This window comes from Pristiophorus japonicus, chromosome 1 (genome assembly GCF_044704955.1).
Source record: "Pristiophorus japonicus isolate sPriJap1 chromosome 1, sPriJap1.hap1, whole genome shotgun sequence".
In the NCBI taxonomy this organism is placed as follows: Eukaryota; Metazoa; Chordata; class Chondrichthyes; family Pristiophoridae; genus Pristiophorus; species Pristiophorus japonicus.
Window position 1 is genome coordinate 400,856,306 of NC_091977.1, and position 16,359 is coordinate 400,872,664.

General features: G+C 45.7%; 1 protein-coding gene across 7 annotated transcripts in view; it reads left to right on the forward strand.

Moving 5' to 3' along the window:
* The window catches only part of LOC139274924 (high affinity 3',5'-cyclic-AMP phosphodiesterase 7A-like), a 270,952-nt gene that overhangs the window by 244,661 nt on the left and 9,932 nt on the right, over positions 1-16,359 (forward strand). For all 7 annotated transcript variants that reach the window (XM_070891671.1, XM_070891706.1, XM_070891663.1 and 4 more), the window contains 2 exons: positions 921-1,065; positions 8,223-8,319. In XM_070891671.1, coding sequence (XP_070747772.1) covers positions 921-1,065; positions 8,223-8,319 — 242 coding nt within the window. The remainder of the gene's footprint in view (positions 1-920; positions 1,066-8,222; positions 8,320-16,359) is intronic.

The following is a 16,359-nucleotide window of genomic DNA, read 5'->3' on the forward strand; positions in this document are numbered from 1 at the left end:
CGGGGGACAGGAGGTGGGCACTGATCGCCCATTTGTCAGTGCAGCTGCCACTTAGCTGGACTATGTGCTCCATACTCCTGCCTCAGGACATACAGAAGAGAGACAAAAACTGACTTATTATTATAGATGTGTCTCAGTGTAAAATTTTGTTAATTGTCCGGTGAAATTCTTTGGGACGTTTTACAACTTTAAAGTTGCTTTATAATTGCAAATTATTGTGCAAAAAGTCAGCAATCTAGAGACAGATGTTTAGAAGCTAGGCAGAGTTACTTCTAGTAAATTATTTTCCTCAATGTTTGACCTACTGTCAAACATACTGGGCAGAGCTCTGGCATTACAAGCTGATATAAATGGAGACTGATCTAGACAGCATAACTGCTTGTGGCATTTGACCTCTGTGCTTCAGTAGTGTAGTGGATACCCTAAATTTAAGAGCAAAGACTACTATTCTTGATATCTTGCTTTGCCTTAATTGTCAGTTATTTAGTTTGGGTCACTTATTACCAAAATTCTTCTTAACGGTGGGGAATTTGTTGTCAAATCAGCTGGAGAATACTGATGGAGGTTTTTAATAAATACCAGCAAAATTTCAAGTCCACTTGTGGCATGACATAAATAGGCAAATCTAACCGCACGGTGTTGACTCATATAGCACACAGACAGAAATGGAGGCTTTCACAGCCATGATTCCAGTCCTTTCTAGATTTAGACCCAGTGGTTTGTGGAGGATGTTTCCATAGAAAGAACTAGAATTTACCTCTGATATCAAACTCTGAAGTGAAAAAAATTAAGGCCATTTGTACCTCACCAATTCCAGCTCTACAGGAACGTTATCTCACCACTTGATGCATGATATTTTTTAAGCTTTCATAAAATGATTACCGTATATGCAAACAATATCTACACATTTTTTATTAAAGCTATCAAATGGAAAGCCAGTTGGGTTCCCTAATTCTAGCCACAGACATAAGCCGCCAGAATGAGTTTCTATCACAACTCCGAACTCGCTTGGATATGTGCGACCTATGTTTAAATGATGCCACCCATCGCCATTTCATGCTGCAGGTAACTAACCTTATTTCACAATTATTTTCTGGAGTTAAATATTTAAGTGGTTGCATTTTATTTTCCAAGTGCAGGCTCAACTCAAAAGCTATTTTGCTTCACGTTTAACAGTTACAATGATGTGTCCGCATTGGACTATGTAGCTTACCACGACAAATGTATCCATGTTAATTTTGCAACGGACTGATATTTTTTAGTTACTGCTAACGCTTGAGGAAGTAGTCTTCCAATATTGTTTTTGTGAAATTGTAATACTGCTTTCAACTCAGTTGTTTTTGCAGTAGTAATATACATATTTGTAAGAATATTTCAGAATGGTAAATAGTAAACAGTGCTTATGTATCATTTTTACATGGATATTTTTTGAACAATTGTGAATTTTGCCGCACCTGAACAACATTTAATTCCTTGGATTTTATCTACGTGGGACTTGAGTTTAGTTCCCATATCTCGCCAAAGGTAACTGATACCTCTGTTTAGTGGGCAACCTGGAAATGTTGCAGTTGTTGTAATGAGATACCTTTCTAGTGTTTTTTAGGTGGTTACTCAGTTAATTTACAATTTTTAAAATTAGGCCAGGCCACAAATTTGAAGGAAAGTTCCCACATTTTATTAGTAAGCTTGTGACCTATAAGACTTGTATTTGAACAGTTCTTGTTCATGTTTCAAACTCTCTGACATGTAATAGAAGGGCTCCCTTGGCCCATGTGTGTGATCGAAGACCCAAAAGGTATATTTGTCTTGGACAAAATACTTCTTTCATTGATCCTGCTTTTACATACCTGCATAATTCTGGAAGGTTCAACAATGCAATTTATTATACATTTTAATAAAATCTATTGACGCACCAGTTCTCTTTCGGTTTCACAGTAAATAATTCACCCAAAGAAATAAATGTTACTGTCATAAAATAATTTTATACATTCTATGGTACATCAAACTGATTTGTAACGTTGACAGTTTTTAGAAAATTCAGCAGCTTATGGAGGAGACCTTTCTGGTTTCCTACCACCTACTGTATATGACCAAACCTGTAGCCTCCTTCGAAATAAATTCTTCTTTAATGTTTCGGTATTTAATATTTCCTCAGGCCTAGTCTATAAACTGTTATGTCTCAAATAAAGCAATGTGACTGAGTAGTGTAAACTTGAGTAAGTGTAACCTTAGTCTCTTTATTCTGACTCCAGAGTGCCGGCACAGCATGGGAGGCCTGCTTATATACAGTGCTCCCAAGGGATGCTGGGATCCCTTGGGACGGCAACAGATGCGCCCTCTGGTGGCAGCAGGATGCTGGTTACAATGTGTTGCATACATAACATCACTTCCCGTCCCGCCCGCCGCCCCCCCCTCCCCCTTGCCAAAGTCAATAGTACACTTATTTACAGGGTGAGACAATCTGGGACTTTCCGCTCCCTAGCCTCGGTACAAATGCAGGTGCAGGTGAGTTGGTTGGGCCTTCGCTGGGCTGCTGCGCAGCTGGCCTTGCTGGGCTGCTGGGGATGATGAGTTCAGCTTCATGGTCAACCGTGATGTCGGTTGCCACTTGTGTGTGTATCGGAGGGTCGAAGTTGGTGGTATTCTCTTCAGGTTGCTTGTGGCTGTCTGTGAATCGCAGTTTGGTTTGGTCCAAATGCTTTCTGCAAGTTAGTCCATTTGCAGGTTTAACCTCAAACAGTCTACTCCCTTTGGCTACGACAGTGCCAGCAAGCCATTTGGGACCATGTCCATAGTTGAGTACAAATACAGGGTCATTGACTTCAATATCACGTGACAAATTGCACGATCATGGTACATGCGCTGTTGGTGCCGCCTGCCCTCGACATGATCATGGAGATCAGGGTGGACTAGAGAAAGCCTTGTTTTAGGTGCCTTTTTCATGAGCAGTTCGGCAGGGGGAGCCCTGGTGAGCGAATGGGGTCTGGTGCGGTAGCTGAGCAGGATTCAGGACAGGCGGGTCTGCAGGGAGCCTTCTGCTACGCGTTTCAAGCTTTGTTTGATGGTTTGGACTGCCTGTTCTGCCTGGCCGTTAGATGCGGGCTTGAACGGGGCAGATGTGACGTGCTTGATCCCATTGCGGGTCATGAATTCATTGAATTCAGCGCTGGTGAAGCACGGCCCATTGTCGCTGACAAGGACATCAGGCAGGCCATGTGTGGCAAACATGGCTCATAGGCTTTCGATGGTGGCAGTGGACGGGCTTACAGACATTACTACACTCAATCCAGTTTGAATAAGCATTTTGTCTAGAAACGGGCCAGCGACGTCGACGTGGATCCTAGACCACGGTTTGGAGGGCCATGACCACAAACTTAGCAGTGCCTCCCTGGGTGTATTGATCAGTTGAGAGCAAATGTTGCATTGGTGCACGCAAGACTCCAAATCTGAGTCGATGCCGGGCCACCAGACATGGGATCTGGCGATAGCTTTCATCATTACTATGCCTGGGTGGGTACTGTGCAGGTCGCGTATGAACGTTTCCCTGCCTTTCTTAGGCAAAACCACGCGATTACCCCACAAAAGACAGTCCGCCTGTATGGACATTTTGTCTTTGCGCCGCTGGAACGGCTTAATCGCTTCATGCATCTCTGCTGGGACGCTGGACCAGCTCCCATGGAAGACAGTTTTTTTTTTACAAGGGACATTAAAGGATCCTGGCTGGTCCAGGTCCTGATCTTCAGGGCTGTAACGGGTGACTTTTCGTTTTCAAATGCATCCATCACCAAGAGCAAGTTTGCAGGCTGTGCCATTTTCACCCCGGTGGTGGGCAATAGTAGCCGACTGAGAGCATCAGCGCAGTTCTCTGTGCCTGGCCTGTGGCGAATTACATAGTTATATGCAGACAGCGTGAGCCCCCATCTTTGGATGCGAGCAGAGGCATTGGTATTAATACCTTTGCTCTCTTGAGAATAGCGATATGAGCGGCTTATGGTCAGTTTCTAACTCAAACTTAAGCCCAAACGGATACTGGTGCATTTTTTTCACCCCGTAAACGCATGCTAGAGCTTTTTCAATCATGCTGTAGGCCCTTTCGGCCTTGGACAAACTCCTGGATGCATAGGCGACTGGTTGCAATGTTCCCGATTCGTTTGCTTGTTGTAACACACACCCGACCCCGTACGAAGACACATCGCAAGCTAGCACTAAACGTTTACATGGGTCATACAGAACAAGCAGTTTGTTGGAACAAAAGAGATTTCTGGTTTTCTCAAAAGCCGTCTCTTGTGATTTCCCCCATACCCAGTCATCTCCCTTACGTAGCAACACGTAGAGATTCTAGCAGGGTGCTTAACCCAGGTAGGAAATGACCAAAATAATTGAATCATCCCAGGAACGACCGCAGCTCCGTCATGGTCTCGGCGTGTTCTTGATAGCCTCTGTCTTGGCGTCGGTGGGTGTGATGCCGTCTGCCACAATTCTTCTCCCTAAGAACTCGACCTCTGGCGCCAGGAAAACACACGAGCGTTTCAACCTGAGTCCCATACGATCTAGCCGACTTAGAACCTCTTCCAGGTTCTGCAAGTGTTTTCTGGTATCCCGAGCTGTGATCAGTATGTCATCCTGGAAAACCACGATGCGCGGAACCGACTTTAGCAAACTCTCCATGTTCCTTTGAAAAATAACCATGGCCGATCGAATCCCAAGGGCATCTATTGTAGATGAACAGACTTGTGTGCGTGTTGATGCAGGTGAGCCCTTTCGAAGATTCCGCCAGCTCCTGCGTCATGTAGGCCGAGGTCAGGTCCAACTTGATGAACGTCTTCCCTCCTGCCAGCGTTGCAAATAGGTCGTCTGCCTTGCGTAGTGGGTACTGGTCCTGCAGCAAAAAACGGTTAATCGTTACTTTATAGTCCCCACAAATTCTGACCGTGCCATCGCCCTTGAGAACCGGAACAATTGGACTGGCCCACTCGTTGAACTCAACCGGCGTAATGATGCCCTCTCCTTGCAGTCTGTCCAACTCGATCTCCACTTTCTCGCGCGTCATGTATTGCACCGCACATGCCTTGTGGTGGATGGGCCGTGTATCGGTAACCAAGTGGATCTGCATCTTCGCCCCAGAGAAATTTCCGATGCCTGGCTCAAACAACGACGGGAACTTGCTCAAAACCTGGGCATATGAGGCATCGTCGACGGACGAAAGCTCTCGGATGTCGTCCCAGTTCCAGCGGATTTTTCCCAGCCAGCTTCTGCCGAACAGTGTGGGGCCATCTCCTGGTACAATCCATAGTGGTAGTTCATGCACCGCTCCATCATAGGAGACTTTTACTGCTGCACTGCCAATTACAGGGATCAGCTCTTCAGTGTAAGTTCTCAGCTTGGTATGAGTAGGGCTGAGCTTGGGCCTTTGTGCCTTGTTGCACCACAGCCTCTCGAAGGCCTTTTTGCTCATGACAGACTGACTCGCACCCGTGTCCAATTCCATGGATACTGGAATTCCGTTCAGTTTAACTTTTAACATGATCGGTGGACATTTTGTGGTGAAGGTGTGTAACCCGTACACTTCTGCCTCCTCGGTTCGAGTCTCTGGTTCAGTTTGATCCGCCATGGGTTGGTCTTCCTCTGCAACGTGGTGGTTCACAGGGTTTGCAGCTCGTCTGCACATTCGCTGGAGGTGTCCCATTGTTCCACAGCCTTTGCACACATAGTGTTGAAGTGGCATTGATGAGCTCGATGATCACCTCCGCAGCGCCAACAAGGTGTTAATTACCTCGCATTCACACTTGATGACGGACTCTGAATCATCTGAGGTCGTGCAGCTGCAGGCGTGTATGTTCTGTCATATGCATTCCTGCCTGAAAATGACGTTACTTTATGTACAGTACTTGCCGATGCATCTTTATGCTGCGAAATTTGTTTGGTGTTATTGCTGGCGGACATAAATGCCTGGGCTATCGTTATGGCTTTGCTCAGGTTCGGTGTTTCAACAGTCAATAGTTTGCGAAGGATAACCTCATGGCCAATGCCAAGCACAAAAAATTCTCAGCATTTGCTCCAGGAATCCACCGACTTCGCAATGTCCTGCAAGGCGCCTTAGTTCGGTGACGTAGCTCGCCACTTCCTGGCCTTCAGACCGTTGACATGTATAAAATCGATACCTTGCCATCAGAACCCTCTCCTTCGGATTTAAGTGTTCCCAGACCAGCGTACACAGTTCTTCATAGGATTTGGTTGTTGGTTTCACTGGAGCAAGAAGATTCTTCATGAGGCCATCGGTTGTTGCCCCACAGACAGTGAGGAGGATCGCCCTTCGTCTGGCAGTGTTCACATTCCCTTCCAGCTCGTTGGCCACGAAGTATTGGTCGAGTCTCTCCACGAAGGCTTCCCAATCGTCACCTTCTGAGAATTTCTCCAGGATACCAACAGTTCTCTGCATTTTTGCGTGATGGTTCGTTATCTATTACTCGCCGCCAGTTGTTATGTCTCAAATAAAGCAATGTGACTGAGTACTGTAGACTTGAGTGTCTTTATTCTGACTCCAGAGTGCCAGCACAGCATGGGAGGCCTGCTTATATGCAGTGCTCCCAAGGGATGCTGGGATCCCTTGGGACTCCAACAGATGCATCCTCTGGTGGCGGCAGGATACTGGTTACAAGGTGTTGCATACATAACAAACCTCTAATGTCCTGAAGTTTGTGTACATCCTGAACATTTTATCTAGTCTAAATGATTAACAGTTCTGCTGACTTCCTCTATTTCATTCAAACAAAATTACTTTCCGTGCATCTGGCTGTAGCCAGATTCAGTGCTACATTGGATTGGGAGTTGTATGGAAAGGTGTATCTCAAATGTTTGGCTGTATCTTGCTCCAAAATGATTTCGGTATTAATAAATCTGTCAACAAAATGTCTACAAAGCTTACACTGCTATAATTTGTACTCTTTTAACTTTTTTGTTTTCTTCTCTCTCTTTCCCCCCTCCCCCAGCAACCTCTTGTCTTTTTCTCTGCTTCCTTGAGTGTCTGTCTGTCTCTCTTATTCCTTCTGCAATTGTGTGTGTCTCTCTCTTTGCTTTTATGTTATCTTCACCACTTCTATATATGCAGTTCCTCCTCTGTTGTGGGCTGTTTCTGTTATATATGCAGACTATAGATATACTCTCTGTGTAGTCACTGTATAGTTGCATAAGATGGAGACTTGTTACCTGATGTACTATCAATAAGGTTTACACTGTGTATATACTATGCTGGCACCACTAGAGGGTGCAACTGGTGGAGACCGGTGTTTTCTGCCCATGGCAGAGGCTGTCCACCAGATGGCACTGCGGTGGGAGACCTGAGGGTCACCTGCATAGGTGTGCAGGGCCCAGTATAAAAGGCTGCTCACCATGCTTGTGCCTCACTCTGGAGTTACGAATAAAGGACCAAGGTCACTTCAGTTTGAGTACAATACATTGCCTCGTGGAGTCATTCATAAGTACATTACAGACATAATAGTTTCCATTGATGTGTTTCCTCCATTGTGCGTGGGTCTGTCTTTTCCAATTTTTGTGGGTGTCCTGCTCTTCCCCTTCTCTAGCTACCTGTATTTCTTCTTCCATTTGTTTGTGCATACCTCATTCTATACAGTGTCCCCATCTCCATTTCTGTGTGTGTCTCCTCTTCCTCCCCAACTGCTCCTGTGTATCTTCTCTTACTTCTCTATACATCTCTTCTGTTTGTGTGCCTGCAACACCTTTTTTTCCTTATTTCCAAAGGGCCTGGCGAGTGTGTTGGTTGGGGGCAGCCACAGATTGGGAGAGTCAGCAGTAGCAGATTGGACGGTGGAGGCAGATCAGCCTTTTGGGCTCCTTTTGAGGATCACCAGTATGATCTGAGATGATCAAGCGTTCTCCAGGACACGTCAGCTCCTGTGCTGTTTGTGTCTGCGGCGACAGCAGTTGATCTAAATATTTTGGAGTTTTGCTTTATTGTTTCTGGGGAATTGGGAGGGTTTTTTTTGCAGAATTTTCTTTGGGGAAATTGAATACGTAAGGTACATTGCTAATGGTCTTTGAAAAGAGTAGCGTTGATGGACTTCCACACAATCTTACTTATAACTGTTAACTATAAAGTGATAGGAGTTGTGAAAAAAAACTTCTTTAAAATGGTGGGCTAACGGAAAAAAGTAAAATAAAAAAGATTACCTTTTCCAAGTAAATAACTTTTGTTCTTATTCCAGATAGCACTGAAATGTGCAGATATCAGTAACCCATGCCGGCCTTGGGAACTGAGTAAGAAATGGAGTGAAAACGTATCACAAGAATTCTTCCATCAAGGTATATTCAGTAAAATGGCTACATTTACAGCATTTTCTTAACAGTATTAAAAATAAAAATAACTACACCCTTTTCCCACATGCCCACTCATAAACTGCACAGGGCTTGGTTTTGAGACCAGTGCTTTTCAGCATTTTTATGAATATGGCAATATGAATTTTGGAATTGTCATTAGAAGCTTTGTTTCATATTTGGTGGATGATCTCAAAATAGCAGGAGTGATTAATATGGAAGAAGATAGGGAAAAGCTTCAGGAGTATCTCGATTGTTTGCCAAATTGAGTGGATAATTGAAAGGTACAGTGAATAAGTGCAAAGCCATGTACTTGGTGACAAGGAATTTGAGATTTATAAAATTCATGGTCAGTTATTAACCAAAATAAATCAGGAAAAGGAGTTTGGGTTTGTAGATAGATCACTCGAGACCAAAGTCTGGCAGCGATCAGAAAGCTAATGGAATATTGGGTTGCACAAGGGGAATGGAGATTAGATCAAAAAAAGTAATCCGACCTTTCAGGCCTCACTGAGATTATTGTGTTAATTTGGAACCCACAAGACAAAAAGAATGGAGCTGAGCTGGAAAAATATCATAATGAGCTACTAAGGTGATAAGTGGGCTCGTCAAAGTGTAATGTGTGGATTCTGCCTGGAGGTACCAGGTAATCTGGAGCCCTATTCTAGGGCTTGTGTGACCCAGATCACCACCTTCAAAAAGTAAGAATGAACTAATTTGAGATGAATCATAAGTTAATAGCAACCCTCTCCTAAAACTTCACAAAGTGATATTCTGTAAGATCCCATCTTTCTTAAGCATGATCCTAGCTATCCATTTGAGGCAGCTGGACCCTAGGGGCAGTTGCTACATTAGCTTGAGCTCTAACCTGCTGTTCATTCTCGATATGCATTATCAATAGCACCAATACACAGGGGCTGAAATTGCCCCTTTCTATAAGAGGCGGTCATGGGTGGGTAAGGAATCACCGCTCGGTCGGCATGGAGCAGCCGCCATTTTGCAAATTGCCCTCCTTCATTTTTGGAGCGGTGTACAGGATCACCCCGCCCATTTTTCCGCCACGTCATGCATGCGCCGACCCTTTGTGTAATGAGAGAGGATTAATTAGCAATCTCGTTGTGCGAGGCCCCTTGGGGAAGAGTGACCATAATATGGTAGAATTCTACATTAGGCTGGAGAATGAAACAGTTAATTCAGAGACCATGGTCCAGAACTTAAAGAAGGGTAACTTTGAAGGTATGAGGCGTGAATTGGCTAGGATAGATTGGCGAATGATACTTAAGGGGTTGACAGTGGATGGGCAAAGGCAGACATTTAGAGACCGCATGGATGAACTACAACAATTGTACATCCCTGTCTGGTGTAAAAATAAAAAAGGGAAGGTGGCTCAACCGTGGCTTTCAAGGGAAATCAGGGATAGTATTAAAGCCAAGGAAATGGCATACAAATTGGCCAGAAATAGCAGCGAATCCGGGGACTGAGAGAAATTTAGAACTCAGCAGAGGAGGACAAAGGGTTTGATTAGGGCAGGGAAAATAGAGTACGAGAGAAAGCTTGCAGGGAACATTAAAACGGACTGCGTTCTATAGATATGTAAAGAGAAAAAGGTTAGTAAAGACAAACGTCGGTCCCCTGCAGTCAGAATCAGGGGAAGTCATAACGGGGAACAAAGAAATGGCAGACCAATTGAACAAGTACTTTGGTTCGGTATTCACTATGGAGGACACAAACAACCTTCCGGATATAAAAGGGGTCAGAGGGTCTGGTAAGAAGGAGAAACTGAGGGAAATCCTTATTAGTCGGGAAATTGTGTTGGGGAAATTGATGGGATTGAAGGCCGATAAATCCCCAGGGCCTGATGGTCTGCATCCCAGAGTACGTAAGGAGGTGGCCTTGGAAATAGCGGATGCATTGACAGTCATTTTCCAACATTCCATAGACTCTAGATCAGTTCCTATGGAGTGGAGGGTAGCCAATGTAACCCCACTTTTTAAAAAAGGAGGGACAGAGAAAACAGGGAATTTTAGATCGGTCAGCCTGACATCAGTAGTGGGTAAAATGATAGAATCAATTATTAAGGATATCATAGCAGCGCATTTGAAAAGAGGTGACATGATAGGTCCAAGTCAGCATGGATTTGTGAAAGGGAAATCATGCTTGACAAATCTTCTGGAATTTTTTGAGGATGTTTCCAGTAGAGTGGACAAGGGAGAACCAGTTGATGTGGTGTATTTGGACTTTCAGAAGGCTTTCGACAAGGTCCCACACAAGAGATTAATGTGCAAAGTTAAAGCACATGGGATTGAGGGTAGTGTGCTGACGTGGATTGAGAACTGGTTGGCAGACAGGAAGCAAAGAGTAGGAGTAAATGGGTACTTTTCAGAATGGCAGGCAGTGACTAGTGGGGTACCGCAAGGTTCTGTGCTGGGGCCCCAGCTGTTTACATTGTACATTAATGATTTGGACGAGGGGATTAAATGTAGTATCTCCAAATTTGCGGATAACACTAAGTTGGGTGGCAGTGTGAGCTGCGAGGAGGATGCTATGAGGCTACAGAGTGACTTGGATAGGTTAGGTGAGTGGGCAAATGCATGGCAGATGAAGTATAATGTGGATAAATGTGAGGTTACCCACTTTGGTTGTAAAAACAGAGAGACAGACTATTATCTGAATGGTGACAGATTAGGAAAAGGGGAGGTGCAACGAGACCTGGGTGTCATGGTACATCAGTCATTGAAGATTGGCATGCAGGTACAGCAGGCGGTTAAGAAAGCAAATGGCATGTTGGCCTTCATAGCGAGGGGATTTGAGTACAGGGGCAGGGAGGTGTTGCTACAGTTGTACAGGGCCTTGGTGAGGCCACACCTGGAGTATTGTGTACAGTTTTGGTCTCCTAACTTGAGGAAGGACGTTCTTGCTATTGAGGGAGTGCAGCGAAGGTTCACCAGACTGATTCCCGGGATGGCGGGACTGACATATCAAGAAAGACTGGATCAACTGGGCTTGTATTCACTGGAGTTCAGAAGAATGAGAGGGGATCTCATAGAAACGTTTAAAGTTCTGACGGGTTTAGACAGGTTAGATGCAGGAAGAATGTTCCCAATGTTGGGGAAGTCCAGAACCAGGGGACACAGTCTAAGGATAAGGGGTAAACCATTTAGGACCGAGATGAGGAGGAACTTCTTCACCCAGAGAGTGGTGAACCTGTGGAATTCTCTACCACAGAAAGTTGTTGAGGCCAATTCACTAAATATATTCAAAAAGGAGTTAGATGAGGTCCTTACTACTAGGGGGATCAAGGGGTATGGCGAGAAAGCAGGAATGGGGTACTGAAGTTGCATGTTCAGCCATGAACTCATTGAATGGCGGTGCAGGCTCGAAGGGCCGAATGGCCTACTCCTGCACCTATTTTCTATGTTTACTGACCAGCAGCAACCCCCTTTTGGGAATTGCCCCACGGAAGCGGCACCACCGCCGGTCGGTGCCCCCGACAACTTTTCCCGGTGGGAACCTCCTTGTGGCTGGGCGTCCTTAAAGGGGAGGGTGCACTGCCGCGGACTCCATTTTATTTTAATTGTCGTCCGACTGCCAGTTCGGTTTGGCCATGGGTGCCAGGCTGCTGGCCCATCCAAAACCCTCCCTGGTGGCCCAGTGTTTGCCACTAAAGTGGCTGCAGAGTTTGCAGCGGCCCTTCCCTTTAACTGAAGGGGAAGGACGTTGTGACGCGTCAGTGTGACGCACCACGTCCGCATTGCACTGACATCATCAGCGATGCGCTGTCGTCATCAGCGTGGTGTTGATGACTTGGAGCAACGGCCACTCCAACCCGCCCGCCCTTCCGCTCCGCTGATGACACCACTTCCGCCCCGACACAAAAAATTCAAAGAGCTGAGTTTCTCCGGATTGCCCGCCCCATGCATTGCGGTGGACAGAACCCTTAAAAATCAGTAGATATGCCCGTTTTGGACAGAAGGCAATTTCGGCCCCACAGTATCTTCACAAAATATACGTATGTCTTTTTCGTAAAGGAAAAATTTTAGAACAGAAAGTTGCACCTCAATGCATTTTATTTTTTCATGAAACTTGAACATTATAGGATAAGACTGTCATGTATGTACATGCTATTTGTAGCCACCAGATGGTGTCATTGTTGGAGGCCACTGTGCAGCACGCACATGGTGCTGCTCTGGTATAAAAGGGCAGCCATTTTATGAGTCAGATACTTTGGGCCGTAATAAAGCAGAAACAAGGTTGTACCTTGTTCAGTTAAACAGTACTCAGTTTGTACCTTTATTGCATACATAACGTTTGGTGACAACAGGATGCTAAGAGGCAGCAGGGTGACTTGGATAGGTTAGGTGAGTGGGCAAATACATGGCAGATGCGGTATAATGTAGATAAATGTGAGGTTATCCACTTTGATGGTAAAAACAGAAAAGCAGATTATTATCTGAATGGTGACAGATTAGTAAAAGGGGAGGTGCAACGAGACCTGGGTGTCATGATACATCAGTCATTGAAAGTTGGTATGCATGTACAGCAGGCGGTGAAGAAGGCAAATGGCATGCTGGCCTTCATAGCGAGAGGATTTGAGTACAGGAGCAGGGCCTTGGGTGAGGCCACACCTTGAATATTGTGTTCAGTTTTGGTCGTCTAATCTGAGGAAGCATATTCTTGCTATTGAGGGAGTGCAACGAACGTTCACCAGACTGATGCCCAGAATGACAGGACTGACATATGAAGAAAGACTGGATCAACTAGGCTTGTATTCAATGGAATTTAGAAGAATGCGAGGGTATCTCATAGAAACATATAGAAACATATTAAGATTGGACAGGTTAGATGCAGGAAGAATGTTCCCGATGTTGGGGAAGTCCAGAACCAGGGATCACAGTCTAAGGATAAGGGGTAAGCCATTTAGGACCGAGATGAGGAGAAACTTCTTCACTGAGAGTTGTGAGCATGTGGAATTCTCTACCACAGAAAGTTGTTGAGGCCAGTTCGTTAGATATATTCAAAAGGGAGTTAGATGTGGCCCTTACGGCTAAAGGGATCAAGGGGTATGGAGAGAAAGCAGGAAAGGGGTACTGAAATGCATGATCAGCCATGATCATATTGAATGGTGGTGCAGGCTCGAAGGGCCGAATGGCCTACTCCTGCACCTATTTTCTGTGTTAAGAATACAAGAACCTTTGTTTGCAAAATGAGCATGATTGGATTTTTAGAGCGATTCGTGGAGGGAGAAGATTAGGCAGACTTTGTGAGTCATTTGAACCAGTACTTCGTGGCCAACAAAATGAAGGGGGTCGATGATGCAGATTGACACCGGCCGTGTTCCTCACTGTGTGCGGTTCAAAGATCTATAGTCTGATAAAGAATCTACTCATGTCTAGTGATCCAACAGAGAAAACGTACGAGGAGTTGTGTACATTGGTACGAGAGCACCTCAAACCAGACAACGGCATCACCATCTCGAGATATGGGTTTTAAAAATATGTTCTATCGGAGGGCCAGAGCGCGGTGGAATTCGTTGCCGACCTGAGACGTCTAGCGGACGGTGTTGGCAGACATGCTGCGGGACTTCTTTGTTATCGGTATCAACCACGAGGTGATCCTGCGCAAACTTCTGGCGGTGGAGGAGTTGGATTTAAAAAGGGCCATCCAGATCGCTCAATCATGTATGACGACGGACAGGAGTTTAAAGCAAATATCGGTGAAGAACCGAACCTCGGCAAGTACTGTAAATGCGATTGGTTCGGCGTTCGGCAGAGCGGCACATGGCAGGGCCTATCCGGCTACGTTCGTGAAATCTGTGGCTGCCCAAAGTCCACCAGCGGGAATGTATCCGACTTCTCCGTGTTGGCGTTGTGGGGGAAATCATCAGCACCGGCAGGGCTGATTTAAGCAATGTAGTTGCAAAGGCTGTCTGAGTGGGGCATCTCCAGAGCAAGTGTCCTCAGATGAGCAAGCGAGCTGCGACACACCACGTGGAGGATGAGAGTTAGACTAGCGCGGATCCGGATACGCAATCCGAGATGCCAGAGGAGGAAGTGTATGGACTGTACTCTTTCATAACCAAGAGTAAACCAATTTTGATTAACATGAAGTTTAATGGGATACCGGTATCGATGGAACCGGACACAGGGGCGAGTCAATCGATCATGAACGAGAGGGCATTTAATAAGCTGTGGGATACTAAGACTGTGAGGCCCAGGCTGAGCCCTGTTAATGCCAAGCTGCGCACGTACACCAAAAAAACCGATAAAGGTGATTCTCAGTGCACAAACTAATGTGTCATCTAACGGTGCAGTTCACAAGTTGCCGCTGTGGATTGTTCCAGGCAATGGCCCAACGCTGCTCGGCAGGAGCTGGTTGGAGAAAATCAGATGTGACTGGAACGACATAAAGGCGTTGTCGTCAGAGGAAGATACATGTGCCCAAGTATTGAGCAAGTTCCCCTCGCTGTTCGAACCGGGTATAGGCAACTTCACAGGAGCCAAGGTGCAGATCCACGTGGACTCAGATGCATGACCCATCCATCATAACGCTCGGGCAGTGCCGTATATGATGAGGGAGAAGGTCGAAATTGAACTGGACAGACTCCAGCGTGAAGGGATCATATCACCGGTCGAATTTAATGAATGGGTCAGCCCCATTGTTCCTGTGCTGAAAAGTAATGGCACAGTCAGAATCTGTGGAGACTACAAGGCTATAATCAACAGGGTTTCAAAACAAGATCAGTACCCGTTACCGAAGGCTGATGACTTGTTTGCGACGCTAGCCGGGGGGAAGTCGTTCACTAAACTGGACATGGCGTCGGCCTACATGACACAGGAGTTGGTCGAGACGTCGAAGAGACTTGCTTGCATTAACACTCACAAAGGACTGTTTATTTACCACAGGTGCCTGTTTGGAATTCGTTCGGCTGCAGCAATATTCCAGAGGAATATGGAAAGTCCACTGAAGTCCATTCCCAGAACCGTCGTGTTCTAAGATGACATCCTGATCACCGGTCGTGACTTCAAGGAACATCTGGACAACCTGGAAGAGGTTCTACTGCATTTGGACAGAGTGGGACTCAGAATTAAACGCTTGAAGTGCGTTTTCATAGCACCGGAGGTCGAATTCCTCAGGAGGAAAATCGCCGCTGACGGCATCAGACCGACTGATGTGAAAACCAAAGCTATCAAGAATGCACCCAAGCCGCAGAACGTGACGGAGCTGCGTTCGTTCCTGGGTCTACTCAACTACTTTGGTAACTTCCTACCTAAATTGAGCACCTTGAACCACTGCACATGCTATTGAGAAAAGGCAACAGCTGGGTGTGGGGCGCATTGCAAGACAGAGCTTTCGAGAAAGCCACCAATCTGCTTTGCTCGAACAAGCTGCTGGTACATTATGACCCATGTAAACGTTTAGTTTTGGCCTGTGACACATCGTCATATGGAATTGGTTGCGTGTTACAACAAGCCAATGAGTCGGGGAAACTTTAACCTGTCGCGTATGCATCCAAAAGTTTGTCTATAACAGAAAGAGCCTACAGTATTGTCGAAAAAGAAGCTTTAGCGTGTGTGTATGGTGTTAAAAAGATGCATCAATACCTGTTCAGTCTGAGGTTTGAATTAGAGACCGATCACAAGCTGCTCATTTCGTTGTTTTCCAAGAGCAAAGGTATCTATACCAACGCTTCATCCTGCATCCAAAGATGGCCGCTGACATTATCTGCCTATGATTATGCCATTCGCCACAGACGTGGCACAGAGAATTGTGCCGATGCTTTGAGCCTGTTGCCATTGGTCACACTGGAGGTGGAAACGCCACAACCGACAGATTTAATGTTAATCATGGATGCTTTTGAGAGTGAAGGTACCCTGTCATGGCTCAACAAGTTAAGACCTGGACCAGCCAGGAGCCGATATCGGTGGTAAAGGGTTGCATCCTCAAAGCAAAGGTGCGAGGAGGCCAAACTGTTCATCTGTCGCAAGGACGAACTGTCTATTCAAGCAGATCGCATATTGTGGGGCCACG